At 39.4% G+C, this 24,618-nt stretch overlaps 1 protein-coding gene across 4 annotated transcripts in view; it reads right to left on the bottom strand.

The window, feature by feature from the left end:
• The window catches only part of ZFAND3 (zinc finger AN1-type containing 3), a 314,249-nt gene that overhangs the window by 38,398 nt on the left and 251,233 nt on the right, over positions 1 to 24,618 (bottom strand). For 3 of the 4 annotated variants that reach the window (XM_033099911.1, XM_033099906.1, XM_033099914.1), the window contains one exon: positions 19,618 to 19,683. The exons of the other annotated variant lie outside the window; for it this stretch is intronic. In XM_033099911.1, the coding sequence (XP_032955802.1) occupies positions 19,618 to 19,683 (66 nt within the window). The remainder of the gene's footprint in view (positions 1 to 19,617; positions 19,684 to 24,618) is intronic. 4 annotated transcript variants of the gene reach the window in all.

Raw genomic sequence — 24,618 nt, 5'->3', positions numbered from 1 at the left:
GCTGAGATCACACAGCTAGTCAGTATAAGAATTAGAATTTGAACTCAGGGATCCTGGCCTCGAGTTCTTACTCCCAACCACCATACCATCCCGTCTCCAACTGTTGTCGCACTGCCACGATTCTACTCCTGCTCTTCCCTGAGTCCCTTCCCATTTAGAAGATGAGTTTCTGCCACTTCCCATATATACAAAGACCCAGCTGCTTCTGGGAGGAAGATGGTGGGGCAGATCCTGGGCCACAGATGGGAACGAAAACAAACACCTCTCTCTGTTCCTCTTAGAATTTCCTTACCCAAATAATGTGGTTCAATTTCTCTGAGATACATCTCTGTTGAATAACCGTATTTGTCCTCTGCTCTGACGATATGACTTATAAGACTTACGCGTCATACCATTTTCTTCCCATTGCTGCTAACTCTCTGGATTTCTATGGACTACAGTCAGGATTTAATTCATATAAAATCAGCTTTATTTTTTCCTCTCATGTTATTTTAAACAAGTTGTCTAGAAAAGTTTCTTCACTGATTATTTGTAGGATGGTCTAAAAAAAAATTTCCCCTCCCAACAGCAAAAGAAAAACCAGTTGTTTTTATTTGAAATTTTATTTCTCTTAATGGTCAGAAAAGGTAAAACATGCCTTCTCACCTTTATATGGGCCCCACAGGCAGAAGTCAAAGCTTTTTCTTCTTAACCATACTGATAGCTTCCTTTCACTTAGCTCCTATGCCAGGTCTCTTTAAAAATACACAGATGCGGGTGGGTGGCCCATAAACCACTCCTTGGTTCGGTTCCTCTGAAAAACTGCAGCTACCATCCCTGTGGTTAAGTGTCACTCCTGCTGTGATACTTTTTACTCAAATGGTATCACCATTTAAGGGCATCACCAGGAGCTAAGGCTAAAGAGGTGCCGGCCAGCAGCAGCTGAAAGACCTGCAATACAGTGGTCATCCTTTGTAGCTGGCACTGGCCTGGCACCACTTCCTTGTTTTAGCTTCTCCATTACCAAGACCTGTCCTGCCTGCCCAACTAAACCACATTACTTCTCCCCTATAGATTTTTCAGTTGCTCATTGTAACTGACAAATTATCCTCAATAGATAATCTTTCCGTTTCCTAACCTGCTTGGGTATTTCAGAGTTCAACATTATAATGCATTGATTTTTTAAAATATTGCTTTTATAGCATTAGTGGAGTACAGAGTAAGGTAGCAAGGTGAAACAGAGAGAAAAACAAGATTAAGAAACCTAAGAGAAAGATACTTCTCAAAGGCCACACGCCCAAGTCCCCTCATTTCTGTTCCTTGATCGCAAATCACAGTCTATGATCAGGAGGGTTCTAAGACTCTTACAGTGTTAAGACTGGTCTTGAACTTCTGTTCTATTACCTTTTCCAACATTTCCAGAAAAGTAAGATCAGCAACAATTTATTTTCATTTATCCAAAGAAAGGGACAGAGAATCCATTAAGTACCTATATATCCAGATTTATTTTCATATAGCTGTGTATATGAGACAGGCAATACTGTTCTCTTTTAGTTCCTCAGAACATTCATTTCGAGGTTAAGTTGCCTAAAAACATGGAATAAGTCTTCTACTTACTCTGTATACATGAAGCCTAGGTTTTCAAATTATGTCTTACAAAATCATGCAACCATGCGAGCAGCTAGACAGTACACAGCCACAGACTCTACCCACCTCTTCCTACTGTTGATTTATATCTGAAGACGCTTTGGAGGGAAGAGATAGGCCAGAAGTCTTCAAAGAATGTACTCCCTTATCTTGGTCTCCAAAGCATGAATGATTTGCCCAGGGAGCCTTGGGTCTTTGGCCAGGAAGACTGAAACTAGGGGTCCTGTATGGCAAACAGTGAGTATGGGGGTAGGGTGAGCAAAGGAGGAGACACTAATTCAATTTTTCTGACTTTTTGTTAAAAACATACATACAGACAAAAAGTCAAATATGCCCCTGCAAATCATCTCACCCCTACGAAGCTTAACTGCCCTCCCTGTGGGTGTTTTTAATTTTCCAATTGTTTTGCCAGCAGGGGCAGAACTGGCCATATTTAGTACTCCACGGGTGTTTAACAACAACTATTACTACTACTACTCCTACTAAACGTCTCTGCAACAGGAACAAGTCCCTAACGATGGCAGCCTTGCCATGAGAGACTGTCGTCCTGTGGGCTGTGCTCCAGGTTGAATGCAGGGGAAAAACCGTTTGAACGTTATTTTGCTATTTAAAAAAAAATCAGCTTGAATGCAAAACCAAGTACTGTAGATGGTAAAATTAAATAGCTGATTTATTTTAAAACTATTTTTGTTTCTAATTTAGCATCACCTTAATTCAGTCCTTCTCTCTGCCTTTCACTTAGTTTTTTCCACCCAAGGTGTAGTCTTTTGGCTCATTACCTCCAGAGTAAATCCTTAAGCTTATAAATACTTCTGTACCTCACTTGTGATGTGAGGCTAAATGAACCTAAAGTTAGAGTTTAACACATGATGACAGAGCGCCCCCAAAGAAATTCGTGTCATCTCCCCTTCCCCAGTGAGATATCAGGGGTTCATCACTCAGGGCTGTGTAAGCGATGCAGGTGCTACCACATGTGTGGAGGGTTGGAGGAAGCTGCCTCAAGAAAATGGCTGTTGAGGTAAAGAGAAATAACCCCATTTATAAAACGAGCTGCTGGAAAATCACGGCAAGAAATTCTGCATAAAATTGTTATGAAAATTGTCTTTAGTTCATATTTGAAACACAAGAGGATCAAAGTACCTAACATTTTAATCTCAATTCAACTGACTTTGCTAACACTCTTCACTGAAAGAATTATTATTTATCAAGATGTTCACACGATGAACTGTACTGAAAAATCAATTATGTGTTACATCAATGTTAATTTCCCAATTTTGGCAACTGCACTCTGGCTATTAAGGTAATACCTTGACTTTAAGAATTACACACTGAAGTTTTGAGTATAACAAAGGCAACTTAATGAAATGGTTAGGGATATGGCTACAGTACGTGTACATACACATGTGTATACACACACACACACACACACACACACACGGCGGGGGTAGGGGGCTGATTAAGGGGAGTAGTGAAGAAAGCCAATGTCCAATGTGGTAAAACGTTAAGCAGAAGAATCTGGGGGAGGGAGGGTACCTGAGAATTCTATGTAATCTTCTTATAACTTTTATGCAAGTCTCAAATTATGTTTTAAGAAACCCCAACAACTATATTCCCGAGTAGCCATACTTGGGGAAGACTGGCTATAGTGCCTGCTGAATTCATTCCCAGAAATGCACATTGCTTAGGTCTTAGGAAAAAGTGCAAGACAAAACCGTTGTAGTAGGCAATCAACAGTAAAGTCCAAATTCATGCTTCTCCAGGTTTGTAGAGAAGCCAACATGTATCTATAAGCACACCTTAATGATTAGGTACAGACTTTTTACATGTCACTCCTTTAGTCCATACTTCCTCCAATCCCAATAAAGACCCATTTTTAATTGCATCAGTTACTGCAACTGCTGTTCCAGGAAGGATAATGACCAAGACCTTAAATGTGATTTTAATCTTCTAGAAATGGATTTATCAACAGGACGCCAAAGATAAAGTAGATCTGAGTCTCTGTCAGTTACAGAAACTATCAGTGCCAAGTTGGAAGACCGCTGCAGCTAACACCTCCCATTCAAATCAGTACCACACGAGTCCCCTCTCCTAGCCCAACTTTTTTCTAAAAGCTATCGTGCATATTTGGACACAGAATTCAAATTGTAATGTAAATTCTGGACACAGAATTCAAATTCTGTGGTTCCTCATGGGCAGAATTCAAATTGTAATGTAATGTAATCTTCGGAGAAGGGTCGTTCAACTTTCTCTAGGAAAAAAAGCAGCACCACCCAATATATTTTTTCAAGTAAATATCAGCCCACATTCAGGTAAAAATCTTAAAGATTGTCTGCTATATTCTCTTTCTTTATCCCTTGCTAAAGTCACAGAAAAATTAACACAATCTGAGTTAAATGTTCTATTTTCTTGCTTATAAATATATATACATTTTTAATAAGTTTTGAACGGGTGGATGGATGTGGGAAATGCATAGCATGTAACTAATTCCCCCGTCCATTCAGCTAATAGAGATGTGGTTTATTTAAAATTCTGAGTTGTGGTTCTGCTATTTGGGAATGGCTTTCTGAAGCTCTGTGGGTGGATAGTGGTAATGAAACAGAGAATTCAGAACGGCAGGGAGCACAAGGCCAAATAAGCTTTTATAGCAGAGTGAGTGTATGCACTAAAAATAATTATACGTATGTAGTGGGAGGCTGGTTAACTGAGCCCACGGAGGCACTTGGCTGTTAAGATAACTAATCACAATGTGAAGTCCCCCATGACAAAAATGCATCCAAGGTTAAACTGTCTGATTTTTAATCATAAAGAAGTGAATTTATTGGTGAAAGTTCTCTCATGTTGTTGTTCTGGATGCAAAAGTCTTTTTATCAAGATTTTAACCACAAGAAAACTATCAAAACTCTGTGGCTCCTAAATTGTGATTTGCCCCAGAAAGAAGAGGGGTTCTCAATTATAAGTATAAAAGCTTACAGAAGAGCTCAAGAAATAAGAGGTTTTTTTTTTTAAAGAAGATAAGCTTGTGAAATCTCTGTAAGAATTACTTTCCATCAATACATATGGTCAAATTTTACTTTTAAAACAAGGCCTAGAAATAAAACAGAATAAAAAAGCAGTTTGATCCCAGTTGTGATACCCAATTTTCGTAAAGGTTTTCTGGGCTTCCTGTTCGTTAGTCCTGGCCCTCACCTGTTTACACAGGGCTGCTCACTGCCCCCCGCCACCACCTCATTACCTGCACTTCCCTTCCATGTCTGCTCTCTCCTGTGGTCCTGGATTACCAGTTTGATTCCATTTCTTTTTCCAACCAGACTGTGTGAATTGTGCCAGTTCCTTCTAACTTTCCTCTCCACTCCCTCTGTTTCTCTCCACTCTCCTTCTGTTGGAATTACCACGTACCTTTCACCTAATTAACATTTATCAGGCATCATGGGTGGTCCTTTAAAAGCATTATTTCATTCCCCTCACAACAACTCTATGGTTGGGTCTATTATTTTACAAAAGAAAAAAATCAAGCCTCACAAAAAGGTCCAACAATTCTTCCCGTCATGTGGTTGGTAAAAAGGGGGCACTGGAATGTGCACCCACATAACTTGCCTCTAGAACCCACATTCTCAACCGCCAACCTCTCTCTGCTTCACTCCCTTCAGGACTAGGGACTTTAAGTTGGGTCCATTCTCATTTCTAGATTTCCTAAGAACTACAACACTCTCCTGAGGCTACCCTCCCTTCCCTTTTATCTCCCACCAGTGATTAAATCCAAAGGCACAGCCCTGACTTGCCCCAGATAACTTTTAGTTCAAGAGGACAAAACACACTTTCCTCTGACCCCTCCCCAAACCCAACTGAAAGAAAAGCACAAAAATAACATGAAGAATGAATCCACCGTAATAAGTAGAATCGTGTGTATGTTTAACATAATCAGCGAGAGATTTTAAACAAATTTCTAGACGTTGACAGTGATGGGAGTGAGTGGGCTGAGGCTGAAACGTGGGTGACTGCGGAGGTGGCAGCTACTGCATGTGAAGGAAGCAGACCGAGAAGCAGGGCGGGGCAGAAGGACCCACTGAAAGCAGACACTGTGCTGGCCTGCACCTCCCGCCTCGGTAGCAGCACACATTCACACATTTATCTGGACCGCTCCTCTCCAGAGAAATGCAATGACCTGTCCGGGCAAAGCTGTTTCTATGGTTCCTCATGGGCAAGTCGTCCTCCTCCACCTGAGAGACGTGACAGCAGCAGGCTCTCAACTGCCTCACAACAAATCCTGCCAGTTGACACCTCTGCCCGCTCCATCCCACACAGAGCCCCCACTAAAATTTCCCAATCGAGAAAGAGACATGTCAGAAACCCTTCCCACTCATCCAGGCCTTCTTTCTCAAAAGTCAAAACCAAACTGCACCAGGCAAATAAATGAGGAGAAGCATGATGGGTGAGACTAAAACAAACAGGAAAACTGGCCTCAAGGCAATCACAGATAACTCAGCAAAGAGGAGAGCACAGTCTGACCACTAATGAATACACTCAGAAGACATTACTATATATTATTTTATTATACTCATAAACAAGAAGAGGATACTATGAAAAAGAAACCTTCAGGAAACAAGAGTACGCCCACTGACTGCATGACTGTTGAAATACAATCAAAAGAAGGGCCTGAAGGTTATTAACAAGAATCACCCAGAACAAAAGAGGAGATGGAAACTCTGAGAAAGGAGTTAAGAGAAAAATCACCAAGCTGGCACGTGCAACATCTACACGCTGAGTCCTAAAGGAGAAGAGACTGTGAGGTTTGGGGAATGTCAAAGACAGGCTACAACTGAAGGAGGACATCGGTCTTCAAACCTTAGGGGCCTAGCAAGTATCCAACATCTTGAATAGGGGGAAAAAGGATGACCACTACGCACTTCACTGCAAATTTTAGAACACCAAGGATAAAAACACAATCCTAAGACTTTTAGAGGTGAAAAAATATCTCAGCTATATTACTTAGAAAAATGAAAATCATCCATAATATGGTAATAACAATGTATAGTGAGTACTAGACTAGTCAGGGGGGATCCCTTTGTAAATTATATAAATGTCTAACCACTATGCTGTACACCTGAAATTAATATAAAATGATATTGAATGTCAACTGTAATTGAAAAACTTTTTGAAAGTGGGGGAAAGGTGAAGGGAAATAAGAGGTTCAAATTTTCAGGTATAAAACCAGTCAGTCATGGGGATGTAACGTACAGCATAGGGAATATAGTCAGTGATATTGTGATAGCGTGGTACCGTGTCAGATGGTTGCTGGACTTATCACGGTGATCATTTCTTTAGGTATATAAAGGTTGAATGACTAGGGTGTCCCCCTGAAACTAATATAATATTTTATGTGAGTTATATTTTAATAAAAGTCTTTAAAAAAAAGAAAATCAGTGCCATTGACTTCTCAGCAATAACACGGAGTGCTAGAAGAGAAGGGAGTAATGATTTTCAGCCAAGAATTCTATACTTAGTCAAATTTTCCATCATGCTAAAGGGCAAAAAAAGACATTTTTAGATACCCAAGAACCCCAACTCTTGTTCTCTTAGGAACTTACTTGGAGGTCATATTCCGAAAAATAAGGGAATAAAAGAGAGAATGATGAGGGAGATTCTCAGGTGACACAGTAGGCTTCCAGAACATGTAGTCCAGATTGGAGCAGAAAGATGGTGGGCTCGAGGAGGCAGGTCTTGAGTAAAAGGTATAAATACAGGTAAGAAGAAAGAAATAGTGACACAAAACCAAATATTGCAAGAAAAAAACCAAAGGCAATTATAAAGACCAAAGAAAAAGGCTGTATTAAAAAGTTATACTCCAAATATAAAGCAAACTACAATGTGGCATGATTTTTCAGCAACTGATGGCATATCACAAAAACCCTATTTGGCTTTGATGTAGGAACATTCTCTTTCAATGGCCTGGGTACTATGACATTAGACCCACAGAAAAAGAAGTCTATTCTTACTATATAACTTAGCTGCCTGGCAGGGAATAACTTTTACAGAGTCATAATAATGTAAACACCATTTAATGGCTTTCAGTTTTGGGGAACAACCTCTGGACATACCATGGAAGATATGCTTGTGGTTACAGGCCCGCTTGTGAATAGTTAACAACTATGACAATAAAAAAAAGTGCAAGTGTAGCTGACAGGAGGTATGATAAGGAATATCCTCATTAAGAGATGGTGCTGAGAGTTGGTTCAAGAAAGAATGAAAACAAACAATATAAATACCAAACACTGGGATGAGGAATAATGTGAGCTAAACCTTCTTTTTGAAACCAACTGACATCTAAAAAGGAGGGATATTAGCATTTTTGTTTAGCAGTTATAAAGGTAACCTACAAGATGAAAGTACTAAAATCAGAAACTGCCAAGAGAGAAATGCTGGTCAGTTTTGTGGACTGGGACTGTCTCTAGATTCTCACTTTCTCTTACAAACTATTCTGTTAGGATTTGCTAGCGTGTGTTCCTTTTGAAAAAAAGAAAACATATAATTAGAAAAGAAAGGAATAAGTACACTTGTTCTCTGCTTCTTTCTTTTGGGCTAAATGTAGTAGCCAGAGATAGTCTCACTTTGGCCCACTGTGAATTTAAACGATTTAATCACAGTTTGGATTAGCTACCACTTGGAAATCCTATTTTCCCTCCTCAACCCACAACAATTCTATCCTTAGAACTTCAGTTCTCTGCTGCTCCTTACAGGGCATTTCCTATTTATTCCGAAAATGATGACCTTCTAGGAAGAACTCCCTAGTTCATCTTGTCTCAGCTAACTGTCTATATGCTGAAAGAGGAAACGTACTTATCTGTATCTGTAGCTCTTTCCTGATACTCTTGGAAGGAACTAATACTTCTGGGTTTCTGTCTCTGAAGAATCTTGGTTTGGTATCTCTATTTCTCCTCTAATATTTTTGGTCTCGTTTTCTTCCCAGGTACCTTTCCTGGTATCGTAACAAAGGCAGAGTATCTTCCTCCATGCTAAGACATGCTGACCCTTCTTCTCCCTCCAACCACCATGTATCAGTTTCAAGGGCTCAACTAGCTCTTTAACTGAATGACTTCTATTTGCCGTCTTGAGTTCCTCATTGTGCCTCTTTAATGGCCCCCATCAGGCTTTTAATCCCATCGCATCACACTCGCTTCTGTCAGGTTTTCCAATGATCTGCTGGCCACAGGCGACAGCTTTTCTGAGTCCCCGTATTTCCTGGCCTCTCTTCTCTTCCACCTTGCATGATCCTGTAAGAAGCTTTCGCATTCTTTGGCTTCTGTAACTCACGGGCTTCTTTTTCTCTTTCCCAGCCCCCTAAATCCAGTCCCTAGCCTGTTGTTCTTCTGCATTCATTCATTCCCATACCCATTAGCACACCTTTAATCACTGATTCCAGACCAATAATTTCCAAAGTAAACCTATATTTGTAATTTTCTACAGGACTATCTACAATAACGTAAAATTTAACTTATCAGAAACTGAAAATAGTTTCAACCAGTTTTTCTTCCCACTCTTTCCCTGCCATGAATCTCAGCTCTCTTTTCTCAGTTCCCCACGTTTATAACTTTATAGTCTTTCTTCAGTTAACTCTTAACGAGCCATTAAATCCTGTTATTATTATTATTTTAAAACATTTTTATCACATTCACCTCTCTTCGTCCATTCCACTGGCCACTACCCACAGAACACTCAATGAATAAATGGGTAAGCAGGAATTGCTTATTTGGTAAGTCAAATATTACTTTATGTGCAAAAGGAAAAACATCTATCCATCTTAACTCAGTGGCATGACATTTTGTACATTGAAAGATTCTCCTATAACACTGATTCTTAGTTTATCTGGTTTGTAATATTGAGATTATCATATATTAGGCTTCTTTAAAATGAGGTACACCTATGCAAAACTAAAGGCATCAAAGCACTCCACAGAAAAACAATTTCTCAAACAGCAGGAAGTCTCCTAAGTTGGTGTTGGTTTTTTTTTTGAAAAAACACAATTACCACGCTTATTTTAATGAATATATATAGAACATTGCAGAATACATATTCTTCTTAAGCATATACGGGACATTTACATATATTGATCTCATACAAAGGGATAAATCGGATCTCAAAAAATTTCAAGTGATTGGTATCATAAAGAACAGTTTTCTGACTTCAATTTAACATAGAATAAATATTTCCCTCTGAATAAATCAAGATAGTTTCATTTGTTTTGAAATTGGGCAGCATACTTCTAAATAACGCATGAGCCACAGAAAAATTCATGACGAAAAGTACAATGTATTTTGAACTGTGCAATAATGAAAGCATTTCATGTTAAAATCTTGTGAGTAGCAGCTCTAGCAATTTATAGTCTTAAATGTTCATTTTATAAAAGAAGAAAGTCTAAAAACTGAGTCAAGCATTCAACTTCAGAAGTGAGAGAAAAACGTAAAATGTCCAAAATAAATAGGAGGAAAGAAATAATATTTACAATATCAGAAGCTAGTAACATAGAAAACAAATATACAATATTAAGGCTCAACGAAGTAAAAAATTGGTTCTTTGGAAAAGCATAAAATTGACAAACTTTAGGTAATATTGACCAGAAATAAAGAGAGAAATCACAAGCAATGCTAGGAATAAAAAAAGGGTACTAAAAACTAAGATGTTAATAAAATGATGTATTTTTTATTTTTCAATTACAGTTGACATTCAATATTATATTAGTTTCAGGTGTATAGCATAGTGGTTAAGACATTTATATGACTTACAAAGTGATCCCCCCAATAAGTCTAGTACCCACCTGACATCATCTTATTACAATATTTTGCCTATATTCCCTAAGCTGTACTTTACATCCCTATGACTATTTCGTAACTGCCAATTTGTATTTCTTAATCCCTTCACTGTTTTCACCCAGCCCACACCCCCCTGCCATCTTGCAACCATCAGTTTATTCTCTGTACCTGAGTTTGTTTCTGTTTTGATTGTTCGTTTATTTTGTTCTTTAGATTCCACATGGAAAGTATGATATCTGTCTTTCTCTGACTTATTTCACTTAGCATACTACCCTCTGGGTCCATCCATATTGTCGCAAATGGTAAGATTTCATTCTTTTTTATGGTCAAGTAATATTCCATTGTACATATGTACTACATCTTATTTATCCATTCATCTATTGATGGACACTTAGGTTGTTTCAATATCTTGGCTACTGTAAATGCTGTCAATATTTGCTTTATATATTTATGTATTCCTACATTGGGTTTGTAAATGTGTATAGAGGTTATATCCTCTTGTTGGACCGACCCCTTTATCATTAGGAAAAGCCCTTCTTTGTCTGTTATAGCCTTCGTTTTAAAGTTTATTTTGATATAAGTATTGCTATTGAAGCTTTTTTTTTATTTCCATTTTCATGAAGTATATTTTTCCATCCTTTTACTTTCAGTCTATGTGTGTCTTTCGATCTGAAGTGGGTCTCTTAAACAGCATATGTATGGGTCTTATTTTCTTGTCCGGTCTACCACTCTAAGCCTTTTGATTGGAGCATCTAATCCATTCACATTTGAAATAATTATTGATACGTATGTAGTTATTGCCATTTTATTGTTCATATTTTTGATCTTTTTTTCCTTCTTCTTAAAGAAGTCCCTTGAACATTTCTTGTAATACTGATTTGGTGGTGATGAACTCCTCTAGCTTTTGCTTGTCTGGTACTGATAAGCTAGTTTTGAAGGCACTGCATAAAGAAGTGTTATTCATTTAAAGGCACAAGTGACAAACAACCGCACTACCAGAACGCTCATCAACTCCTGGATCAGGCTGGCAAAACCCTTTTCAAAGCATTCCTCTGTGGCTCTGCTGCAGAGTACAGAGCTCTCCTGTCTCTAAGGTCTAATTACTGTGATTTAGCAAGGCTGTGTGATCAAAGCTGCCCAGGCCGTACCTCAATTTTCCCAAGTATTAGGTGCTTACCTGCTACTCAAAAGCATTGCCAAGTCATATTTGCCCTTTTCCGTTCACTAGAAAACAGTCCTACTTCTAGACTTTACCTCCACATTCCAGTATCCTTTTAGCACTCCTACTGACTCTAAGGAACTCAATTCTAGGCATTTCACCAAGAAAATAATTCTTTAAAAGAGAAAGACCACATTAGTATTATATTTGCTCATAGCGATTAGCGTAATTTATCGTCGTCATCCTCACTTTTAGAAACAAGCACTAGTCACATTTCTTGTTCTCTAAAGCTGAAGTTATCGTATTTATGTTTCTGTACTTATTCTGTCTCCTTACGGTATAAGCTCCCCGGGGCAAGATGCTGTTTACCACTTCTTTTGCATGTTGCTACAGAATCCACTGTAACAGTGGCCTTTGAATAAAGTACTGGACTGGCTGACTGACCACAGTGCCTCAGCTGGTACAATACTCCATGTAAGCAACCACTTCTGAAGATATGATCTATAACCACGACAGCAGGCAATACAATAAGATTATAGCTTTAATCGGCCATGATTATGAAATATTTCCGAGGACTCTTCACGAGGGGGTTGCCTTAGAAGCAGACACAGGTTTGAGGAATAAATGCCAGCCCACCTGCTGGCAGGAGAGGCAATGGGACTGTCTCTTCAGATAGATGAGCAAGCAGGGAAAGGGATAACACAACTTGTCTTGGAAGTAAGCAGCACGACGAAGCAGTAAAAACCCATCAGCATACATCATCCTATCCTGGCCTCGTGTCGTGCCCAGCCTCTATCAGCCCTCGCTGCATCAGCGCAAGTCCCAGACACTTTATCCTGTTTATAATTGCTGATGAGCAGTAATAAGGCCTCCAAGCCTCAGCTCTGTCCGTTCCACTTCGGCACCCACCTATTAGGTAATAACTTTTATTTACAGCCTTCCTTGATGCGCTGTTCTATTAGTACAGCCAGGAACTGAGTAGGACAAAAAAAAAAGTCTCCTTAACGGGCAGTATCATTGTGAGGCTCTGATGATTTATACTGCAGATCTGGGGCTGTTTTATCTTGCTCCTCCTCGTAAGACTGCTTCGGGAAAGCTGCATTTCTAACACGCTGCCCTCTAACAGGTGCTAACGTGCTATGGAGCAGTACCTGAAAAGGCACCCCCAGCCCCACCCCCAAAATCCAAAAGTTTCAAAGGAGGAGAGGGGTATTAAATTCTCTTGACATCCTTTTAAAATAATGTTGGCTCAGGCATTTTGCCCCAGTGGAGCAATAGAACAGCTAATTAATGGAAGTTCAGGGCTTTTCTTCTTGGTAAGAGTGCAAGCTATGAGAAAATAAATGGCCATAAAGCCAAAAAAACCCCAAAAAACCAGTTGCAGCTGCATTCAAGGAGTCAAGCAAACTGAATTAGCAGAAAACATGTGGACCACAGGCAGCTCAACACCACAGCCGAAGCTTCTTACACACACACACACACACACACACCCAAAAAACAGCAAAAAGCCTCATCACACTGCCTTTCCCTCTTTATACTGGAGTGCCTTTTTATCCCTCAAGTGCAAAACTCCTCCTGACAAGACTGGCATCAGGGGACGCCACAGCTTCTCCTGAGTAAAACCCAAACAAGGCCTGTGAAACAAGCCTATAACTTCAAGTTCAGTAAGCTCAGACACGACATGTCTAGCTAGCCTGTCATATACACACAACAAACGGTGACACTAGGCCCTAATTCTCACTCAGGGGTACAAATGAAAAACAGTTAAGCTCTCTCTAACCTTTTTTGAAATTTATACGTTGAATGAACTGCTTTTAAACTCACCTGTAATTATTTACATACTGAGGTCAAATCATCTAATTATATAGTGCCTTGCTACCTCATTTTATTCTTTAATATAAGCAACAACTCAGGCAGATTAAAGTTTTTACAAGGAAAAAATGCCTCACAAGAAAAAGCATGTGGCAGATTATTTCCCTTCCCTAGTTATTCACTCAATGGCCCAAAACCACGTACTGTCAGTAAACAAATATTATGGCACACCATGATAACCTGTGTTTTCTTCAATGATAAAACATAAGGTGGCACCTTTTAGATTAGGGAATTTTTGCAATCTGGCCAAATATTTGGTATTCATTTTGTCCCCCGCCCCAGGAGTCAAATGAATTCCTTCAAGACCCAAGACGATGAGCGCATGAGGTAAAACAGTTTTTTAACACATTTGCTTTGCCATGACAGATTTATTGTTTTGATCTTTCTTCAATGGTTACATTAAATGCTAATAAAAAAATGAAGGGTTTATATCTTCCCTAATATTCTCCTGATGGGAACTTGCATATTACATAAGTAGGTCAAATTTCTAATTTTCTGTCTCAAATGCTGATACTGCAGACCTGAGGGAAAAGCTATACCTTAAGGACCAAAAAGGAAGAATGACAGAGAGAACTAAATTACACAGCGGAATCATACCCAAAGCCACCTTCCTTTAAAGCTATACAGCGTCCTTTCTAGAAGAGGCACTTACAATGTGCAATACTGACCAACATAGTTTGTAGTCACTGACTCAACTGTCTAGGATTAAACGCACTGGTTGAAATGTTTCCATGAATACTGACTCTACCAGGAAATAAAACACACAACTGTAGATATTTCTAAGATTTACAGGGCGGCTTCTGATTTAACACTTAACCACCCTTTAGCTTCTGAATCAATATGAAAGGTCTTCTATAAACCTCTTGGTAACATAACAACAATGAAACATTCCCCTTTAAGTGGCTTCTGAACACTGATGTGGAAAGTGTTTAGCACATCAATCTTCTCTTAACTCCCAGGTGAAAGGGGGGTTCCTTCTCGTCTTTGTAAAAACAGACAATAATACCATAAGCAGGTTGCCTAAGAGAAACGAGTCAAGAAAAGGTTTTGGGGAAAAAAGGGAAACAATAAACAATACAAGGCTATCTAGTTCATGGCACCGTTCATGACGCTAAAAAGAAAATAGGTGACCTACAAGGATAAACATGTGCTTTCCTACAGGAAAGAAAAAAAAAAAAAGGAAGTAAAAGAAAAGATGCAGGCAAAGGACATGTAGTTAAGCTGAATTAATGTGCTCCTTATAGAGTGGAAAGATGAGACTTTCTGGAAAGACTTCCTTGGTGTTTAATGGGACAGGTTTAGACCCACATGCTTTCATCTCAGATAGTTGCACAGCTCCCGTAGGCTCCATGAGTGATTCTTTTACTTGTTCTTGTAATAACTGTACACATTTTTAACATACACAGAGCATTAACACATTTGTAACATACACAGAGCATTTTAAAACCACCATTTTCCAAGTCTAGCAGAGAGAATACCATTTAGTCAGCATACTTGCTGGAAGAAGAGTAGCAGTGAACACAGAGTGGGGCAAGTCTGCTGACAGTACCATCTAGTCTGTAAACTTGCTTATGACGTTTTTCTTATTTTAACTTCAGAAATAAAGTGAAAAAACAAAATCAAGCCATGTTAAGAGTGGTAAAATAGGGAAGGAGCAATTTCCTTTTCTGCATATGCTAAAAAGTCTATCCCGTCATATAGTCAACCCAGGCCGGGAGTTAAGAGTTGGGGAACGCTGCACTTGGAAGGAGCAGGGTCCTGGGTTAGTAGTCACTGCTCAAGGACCCTGCTGGAGAGAGACTACTTCTCCAAGGAAATTTAAGACAAGATGTGGTTCGACCTGTCCATTACAGCTGCAATTTTAAAGTTCATCAATTAGTGAGCTCTAATAAATGAAATACGAAATAACATTTCTTTTCCTGTAACTCTCTGCAAGTAAGTCTTCTGAAAAAAGGTTACATGTCTTTAAATAAGAAATCCTAAGGAAAGGCAACAAACCACCCTCCTTTCCCACAAAGCACCTTAAGCATAAAAATAAGACCTCATGAAGATATTCACCTGAATATCCAAACACCTTCCAAATGAAGTTGTTGAAAAAGATGATCATAGCTCAGATTACAACATATGGCTTAAGGTATACCTTCATAGTTAGAAAAGATGAAGGACAAAAGGGCATCTTCTGGTGGTTCTGTTGCCACGGAAAGTGAACTCTTTTCCTTCACAGTATATTCATTCTTGGCAGGAATGTTGTGAGAATTAACAAGGGAACGTGTGCAAAACACTCAAAACTCTTGGAAGAAATGTAAACTCTCTCTAGTAATCTGAAGGTGTGATGTGCTGTAACTCGCACATTCTAACCAAAGCACTTTTCAGCTCTTTGCTGAGTAGATCTCCCAGAACTCAACAAAGCCGTGCCACACACCTTCACTTAATTTTTCTCTGCTTAAATACCAAAGTGATCACGGTGCTGCTGTTTGTTTTCCCATCTAAAGATTACAGAGTTTAATGGTTAATAGTTCCATGTGGCCAAAAGCCAGTGTCTAAAGAAAAGCCTTTCTACCTAGTTCCCAAGTACACGCTGACCTTGCATTTGCCACTACCGCTACTTTTTGCAACCCGTTCCCCAGACTTCGTAGACTCCCAGTTACCACAAAGCAATTCTTAAAGAGTTCCCTCTCCCATTTTGATGGTTGTAGACTAACTACACCACACTGCTGCCCACCTCTCTAAATTACAATACCCTCTGATGAACAGGAGTCCCTTCAAACACGCACATAGACATTAATCAACCACGCAGGCTTACATTCAGGCCCTGACTTATTAAACCACGTAATTATGGATCTAATGCTAATCTTTAGCTATAATTTTCAAAGTACTAAAAAGAAAATGACCTGCTTACTGAAGAGGTCACTAACTTTTTTTGAGTGTACACGCCTAAGACATTTGGCTATGTACTTTTAATATGTATATACTTGTATGTGTATTAGCTCATTTTAAACTATATGTGTGGACTAACATATAATTATGAAGTGAAACTGCAAAACAGACATTTTAAAAGGCTGAAATAAAGAACTTTCACTGTTTTCTTCCCATACCTACCTCACAGACTGTATGTTACATGCCCTTCTTCAGACCCTGCTGACTTATCCCCTGGATTCTAGTCTAGGTGTCCTTTTTCTAACATACATCATTATTAAGCTGGAGGCTGCCTTAGGTGCAAACTTGTATGGACAGACTCTGGGAGGGGGCGGTAAGATCTAATTCAGAGGGTGCCCCTCTAAGGCTCCTAAGAAATGACAGTACCCAAAGGTAATTATTCACGGACCGTCAGTCCTAAGCCCTGTGTTCTGGGAGATCTGTGGAAGAGCAGCTGTTCCGGAGCCCCATGTGGTAAAAGCACCACGGAGCATGTGTTAAGCATGAGTCCCACTCTCGAAGAACCTAGACATAAAGAATACAAGACCACTCCAGCAACGTAAAACTATAATTGCTGATGGTGCGTAAGACAAATGCTCAGAATCCCCACCATGGGCAAACTGCTGATTCCAGGACAGACGGAAAGATGGAGACAAAGACAGCCAGTTGGTTCTCAAAGCAAATCATTTCCGTTACCTCTGAAAATGAGGACGCTGTCCTCCACAACAGGACCACGTTTAAGGCCGAGGCAGCACACTAGCTCAAGGAGCCGAGGGGCAGAGAGGCTGCTGGAAAAGGGCAGCAGGCTGAATTGGACGGCCTTTAACGTCCACACTGAGAAATCTCAACTTTCCTTCAGGCTTTTTAGAAGATGACCTGGACACTGCATTAATTTCTTTCCAAGCCAGAAATTCGCAATTTTTTTCTAGTTAAGAGGTATGTAGTCATCCAAAAGAAGGCCTGGAAATGTTATGACTGAGAGGCTCAATGCCTCACTTATCATTTCACTTTATGGGGACCTAAAAATATTACCCTCCGTTCCTACTCACACGCAACAGAGAATGTGACCAACATAAAGTCAGTTACTGAAACTAGGTATGGCAATGCATTCTGGTACTTCTAATCTACTCTTTTTTCCACCTAAAATACCTACTGTTGTGCTATTAATACCATTTAATGGTTGGCCACTGTATACACATAATTTTTAATGTTAAGATTATAATAGCAGCTACCATTATTATCTATTATGCTTTATGTGTATTATTTCTCACATAAAACCTATGCGATAGATTTACCATCCCATTTTACAGATGAAAAACTAATTTTGAGATGTTAATTTATTTACTTAAAACCACATTTTGTAAGTGGCTAGGCTAGGATCTGAAACCAGATCTGCTTTTAAAACTCACATTTTTAACACTATTTCACTACATGCTGTATTTCCAAATCTGTGTTTCTCTGTCTCCATATTTCATTCAATGATATGCTGTCCCACAGTCTGGCTAGGAGTAGGATTACGGTCAAATGTGACAAGCAGTAACGTGACGTAGTACAAAACAACACAGGCGTTAGCATCTGAAAGATCTGTGTTCAAGTTCTGGCTCTATTGCTCACTAGCAATATCACCCCAGGAAATGTACTTGATTTTCTGAGCACCCACTTTTGTCATCTGTAAAAGAGGAATAACTATGTCGCAGAATTGTTCTGAAGATTAAATGGGTACGTATTAAAGCATACTGAATGGTGCCCGGTAATAGTGCTGACGTGCAATACAGGCTATTGTTATTTTTGGATATACAAACGGTACGGGAGCAGAGAGGAGGAGACAGGTCTGCCCAGAGATGAAGGACACGAGTACCTGATATTCAGGGAGGAGTCCTACTAGTTTCAGTGTCTCAGCTGAGCACACGGGTCTCTCCCCTAAATCTCTCAGGATGACCGGAGGTGCTCGAGGCTCACTCCTTGACGGCTACCTGATCATGTTGGTGGTGCTAACCGTAAACCCTGCCCTGAGGGCCAAGACTGGAAGGAAAGAAGAAAGACTGAAGTACACTGTGCATAAGAAGTGCTGGACCTGAAATCAAAGGGCTCTGGATGTTTTCAAGCTTCCGCTGCCGTGGGTAAGAAGCCGGCTCTCTGACTTCACAGCCGCTCATCAGGACCGTCTGTCTCACTCCGGGGCACACTTCTCTCTCCATCAGGAACTACCCAGGGGAGCTCGGGGACTGGGGACAGGAGGGAGGAGAGCACGCCAGGACTACCTCACACAGCCCCACCTCAGAACTGGTCTCTCAGAGCAGAAGAGTAAAATGAAGTTCCTCCGATTTCTGTGCCAGGATATTACTCCGAAACTGTGCAAGGACAGGCCTGCTTGAGGCTTAACATCAAAACTATGAGCATTTCAAAGGGGCGGAAGTTTCAGTGCAAATTTGTACACAAAAACAGTTTATGCTATTTTTGTTGGAGAGTTAAAAGGACTTTTTAAGTTATGAAAAATACTTTGACTGTGACCTTTAGAAAAACAATATAGTTATTTTGACTCTCCAAAATAGAATCCTTGAGATATTTAAATAGCAGACAGCATTATTATAAAAGGCAAATACTGTTTACAATAAATTAAGCTATAGGCTAAGGTAGCAATGGGCATTACGACTGCTCTTTAGAGAGCTACAAGATTCGTGACTTCATATTTAATAAAAATGTCACAGACGCACAAAGATTTTGGGGGGGACTTTATGCATCTGAAAGGAAGGATTTCAGCACACTCCATGGCTTTAAGACGAATGAGAGAAAATAGTTTCCCAAACTATTAGTATACTCTAAGTTAAAACACAGATTATCTGGACTACGACTTCTTTCACCTCCAGTCCCCATTATTTAAATAATGGTTTTTTTTGGAAGTCCAAGACTGAGACAAATTAGCCATGTGTTAGAAACTGGGCACTGAGATGCATTTTCCGGATGTTTCATTATTCCTCAGACATTCGGAAGCAGGTGGATTCTGACGTCCAGCTTCCTGGTTCCAGCTGCCAGCATTAATCCCGTCTCCTGACCTCCAGCAGCACCACTCTGACCTCTGCTTGCTCGCCACTCCCAATATTAAGCACATAATACATCACTTCCAAATTGATGGAAGAAATGAGAGTACCCGGCAAGGACAACGCATTAAAACCAGTAGCTACACTAATTTCTGTGAAGAATGCAGGTAAGAATGAACCCAGATTAGAACGAGGCACGTACCTGTACCACAGGATCTTTTGGTTGGTGTGATTAACGAGACATGAGCTGTGTCTGTGCATGGCCCACCTAGAAACAGAAAGGCAGGCATATCAGTCAGGACATACCTCTACATGCCCACAGCTGCTCCCTTGGATAAAGAGAAACCTAAAAGGGCAGAGATCAACCTGCAAATATGCATGAGGAGCCGCAGGAGGAAGGATGGAGAAAGTGGAGGAGTGGTAGGTTAATTCTCAGGACCTAATTTTAGCTCAGCAATTTAGTCTACGGATCCATACTTTTTCTCCATGATAACATGTTTTTCACAAAAAACAATCGAGTCTCACATAATGTTAAGCAGTTAAAGGATAAAACTTTAACTAGAATTCCGATCCAGGTGACAAGAAATTACCCACAAGTTTGGGGAGATGAGTTTTTGAACTGAGCAGTAAGGAGGAGTTACTCCCTGTTAAGCTGATGTCAGTGGTCACCCTACGTTTGAATTTATTGCAAGACTAGCCTTATTTAAGGGGCAGGGGAGGGGGGCAGGGGAGGGCTGCCTAAGGAACAACAAACTGCATGTCAGAGGAAATAAAGACCATTTTAATATATAAAGAGAGCGTTGCTGACCGAGGTAGAATATCTAGTTTAGTTATAAGAATATGGTAAGAAGAGGGTCTTCATGGAAACTTTGCGGGCCCAGAGATCTGATGGATCCATGTAACTCAAGAGTATCCAAGCGATATCGTCAGTCATTGAAAAGCAGTAATTCCATTCCACAGAATCAGGACTACCAACACATTCTTAAGCTGATATTGATATCAACACTCTCCACCAACCGTGCCCTCCCTATCTTCTGACACAGGAAGTTACCAGATATGCCCTGGGAGGGGCAGTGTGGTGACCATAAAGGAATACAAAGGCAAAAGTGATACATATATTGTGAAAAGGCTCCCCAGATGACTCTGACTAGCAAAGGGAAATATGGCTAATTGGAATAGTTGTATGTCACCTATGACAAGACTTCGTATCACTGAAGTTACTCGTGGAAAAGGAAGGAAAGATGAAGGAGCTCCGAGACCTGTTCCTAGAGTTGATGCCACTGAAATCCAAGGGTGTAGAGACCTGGGGAGCCCACCTAAGACGTTCATTGTTAGTCCACATTTTCCTTCATCAAGGCTGTAACAGCAGCAAACCTTAGTTGGTTTCAGAAGACACAGAAGGGAAATAGGAGAAAAAACCAAGCAAGTGTATTGTTAACGTCACAGAGCACTTAGCAAATACGTACTCTGTGTCACCACAGGTTAGTCTCATGCTCAGGGAATTTATAACCATGTCAGGACAACAAAATTTGTGTATACAAATAAAAAATACATGACAGCAACAAACAGCTGGGTCAAAAATTATCAAGTGTCAAAGAATATGAAACAAGTAATAAACATTAAATGTAATCAGGAAGAAGGATATTCATCATTGGCCAACATCACCTGGAAACACTTCTCAAGAATTTGCAAATGAGGCAAGAATTGAAAGTCAGACCAAAAGAGCAGGGCATTTTTCTACAAATGTCACATTTCCCAGAGGAAGTTTACCATACTAAAATTCCGGAGGTCCAAAAGGGCAACTGTGACATGAAAATAAGCAACACGGAGAGACAATGAGCTGCAGGAAAACCTAAGACAGACCCAGCATCCTCGAGAACTCTCTGGGCACCGCCTTCCATAGCTCCACCAAATGCTGTAATTTCTGCTTCCGTGGGAAGTTTGTTTTTTGTTTGTCTGTATTCTTATTCCTGAGAAAATAGCATTCTTATTTCTGGGGAAAAATAGGCCTTTCTAGCAGACTCAGTTTAAGTCCTGGAACTTCTCACTTTAACAAAATGAGGACAGCGAAACTGCCCGTAAGCCACAGGGTTGATGAGGTCATCTGCACAAAAAGACCATAAAGTACACAACTTTCTATTATATGTCATCGCTTTCCTTCCCTTTTAGCAGATTTTATGCTCCCAATGGTTAAGCCCCACTTTGTCATCTACTCTTGGGTTATGACTACATGGAAAGTTCATGAAGACCACTGCAAGCTGCCTGACTGGACATTTAATAAAATCCTTCCTATTGAGGTATAACACAGAGAATGTAATACTAGAATGAAGTGTACAAATCTTAAATGTATACCCTGAAGAGTTTACATATATATACACTCATGTAATGACCATCAGATTAAAAATGTATTAGAACATTTCCAGAATCCAGAAAGTTCAAGGGACTTAAAAATACAGATTCCCAGATTGTGACTCTGAAATATTTGATGCAATAATTTGGGGTGGGCATAGGAAAAGATTAGAGTACATTTTTTAAAAAATTAGTTTTAGGTGTACAAAACAATGTGATAGTTTGACATTCACACCTCTCACAAAGTGATAACTGCCCCCTGCAATCTACTACCCCTCTGACATCGTATATGCTGTTACAATTCCACTGACTCTACTCCCTATGCTGCACTCCATATCCCGTGACTATATATACATTAAATTATAGTTGACATTCAGTATTATTCAGCTTCAGCTTCAAGTGTACCGTGCAGTGGTCAGGCACCGACACTGTCCATAAGTGGTCTCCCTAATAAGACAAGTGCCCATCTGACACCCTACAAAATCTTTACATTATTGATTATATTCCCCAAACTATCTTTTGTATCCCTGTGGCAATCTGTGATTACCAGTTTGTGCTATCTAATCCCCTCACTTTCTCCCTCATCCCCACCCCTCTCCCGTCTAGTAACCATCAGTTTTTTCTCTGTAACTCTGATACTGTGTCTGATTAGTTTGCTCATTTATTCTGTTCTTTAGATTCCACATATAAGTGAGATCATATGGTATTTGTCTTTCTCGTCTGACTTATCTCACTTAGCATAATGTTGTCTAGGTCCATCCATATCGTTGCAAATGGTAAGATTTCATTCTTATTTATGGTCGAGTAATACTCCACTGTATAAATGTACCACAGTTTCTTAATCCAGTCATCTACCGAGGGCATTTCAGTTGTTTCCATATGTTGGCTATTGTGAATAGCGCTGCAATAAACATAGAGGTGCATATATTTTTTTGAATTAACATTTTGGATTTCTCTGGATAGATACCTAAGAGTGCAATTGCTGGGTCATAAGGTAAGTTCCATTTCCCGTTTTTTGAAATACTTCTGTGATTTCCATACTGGCTGCACCAATCTGCAATCCCACCAACAGTGCACCAGGGTTCCCTTTTCTCCACATCCTCGCCAGCACTTTTTGTTTGTTGATTTACTGATAGCCATTCTGACTGGAGTGAGGTGGTATCTCATTGTGGTTTTTATTTGCATTTTTCTAATGATTAGTGAGGTTGAGCATTTTTTCATGTCTGCTGGCCATCGGTATGTCCTCTTTATAAAAATGTCTCATGTCCTCTGCCCATTTTTAAATTGGGCTGTTTTTTTGGTGTTGAGTTGAATGAGTTTTTTATAAATTTTGGATAGTAACCCCTTATCGGATATATTATTGACAAATATCTTCTCCCATTCAGTAGGATGCCTTTTTGTTTTATTGATGGTTTCCTTTGCTGTGCAAAAACTTTTTAGTTTGATATAATTCCATGTTTATTTTTTCTCTTCCCTTGCCCGAGGGGATATATCAGTAAAAACATTACTAAGGGTAATGTCTGCAAATTTACTTCCTATATTTTCTCCTAGGAGTTGTATGGTTCCAGATCTTACATTTAAGTCTTTAATCCATTTTGAATTTATTCTTGTATATGGTGTAAGGAGGTGGTCCAGCTTCATTTTTTCACATGTGTCTGTCCAGGTTTCCCAGCACCATTTATTGAATAGACTGTCTTTACCCCAATGTAAATTCTTACTTCTACTGTCGTAGATTAAGTGACCATACAGGAATGGATTTATTTCTGGGCTCTCTATTCTGTTCCATTGATCTATGTGTCTGTTTTTATGCCAGTACCATGTTGTTTTGATTATTATGGCCTTGTAGTATGATTTGATGTCAGGTATTGTGATACCTCCCACTTTGTTCTTATTTCTCAAGACTGCCACGACTATTTAGGATCTTTTATGGTTCCATATAAATTTTAGGATTACATGTTCTATTTCTGTGAAAAATATCATTGGTAGTTTGATAGGAATTTTGCTGAATCTATATACTGCTTTAGGCAGTATGGACATTTTAACTATATTAATTCTTCCTATCCATGAACATGGTATGTGTTTCCATTCATTTGTATCTTCTTTAATTTCTCTCTTCAGTGTCTTATAATTTTCTGAGTACAGGTCTTTTAGTTCTTTGGTTAAATTTATTCCTAAGTATTTTATAGTTTTTGAAGCAATTGTAAACAGGACTGTTTTCTTAATTTCTCCTTCTGATAGTTTATTATTGGTATATGCAAATGCAACTAACTGATTTCTGAATATTGATTTTGTATCCAGGATTAGTGTACATTTTCAAACCAGCTGAGCACAACGTGAATATTAACAACCTAGTTAGTTCCAGTCTCTGATAACATTTTCTTTAACTCCCAGCTCAGAATCTGGCCAAGATCAGAGTTCCCACATCATGAGCTGCACAGAGCACTCACAGAGCACTGCACAGAGCAATAATGGCTTAACCACCAGCATACTTATTTAAAAGAACATAAAATAATTCATCCAGTAAAATTATAAGAAAAAGGAGAAAACTGGTCAAATCAAAACCCCCAAAGAAATCTGCCTGGGACTCATGAATTAAATAACACTCCCATGTTTACAAATGCAATTTTCACCTCATCTGTAGGTTGAGAGTTTATTCTTTCTAAAACTCTTAATGAATGAATTTCTGTAGGTTTGGCAAATATGCTAAGGCTACCTAGCATATCTCAACATGCATCATCATGAAACTGTTCTCCAGAGAGCTTGTTAAACTAACAACCCAATCTAATATATTCACTACATTACAATAAAGTACAAACAGAACCATAGTTGAGCCAAAACAAATTGACAGCAAGAG

Source organism: Rhinolophus ferrumequinum, chromosome 3, assembly GCF_004115265.2.
Source record: "Rhinolophus ferrumequinum isolate MPI-CBG mRhiFer1 chromosome 3, mRhiFer1_v1.p, whole genome shotgun sequence".
NCBI lineage: Eukaryota > Metazoa > Chordata > Mammalia > Chiroptera > Rhinolophidae > Rhinolophus > Rhinolophus ferrumequinum.
This window is presented reverse-complemented; position numbering and strand designations above follow the sequence as displayed.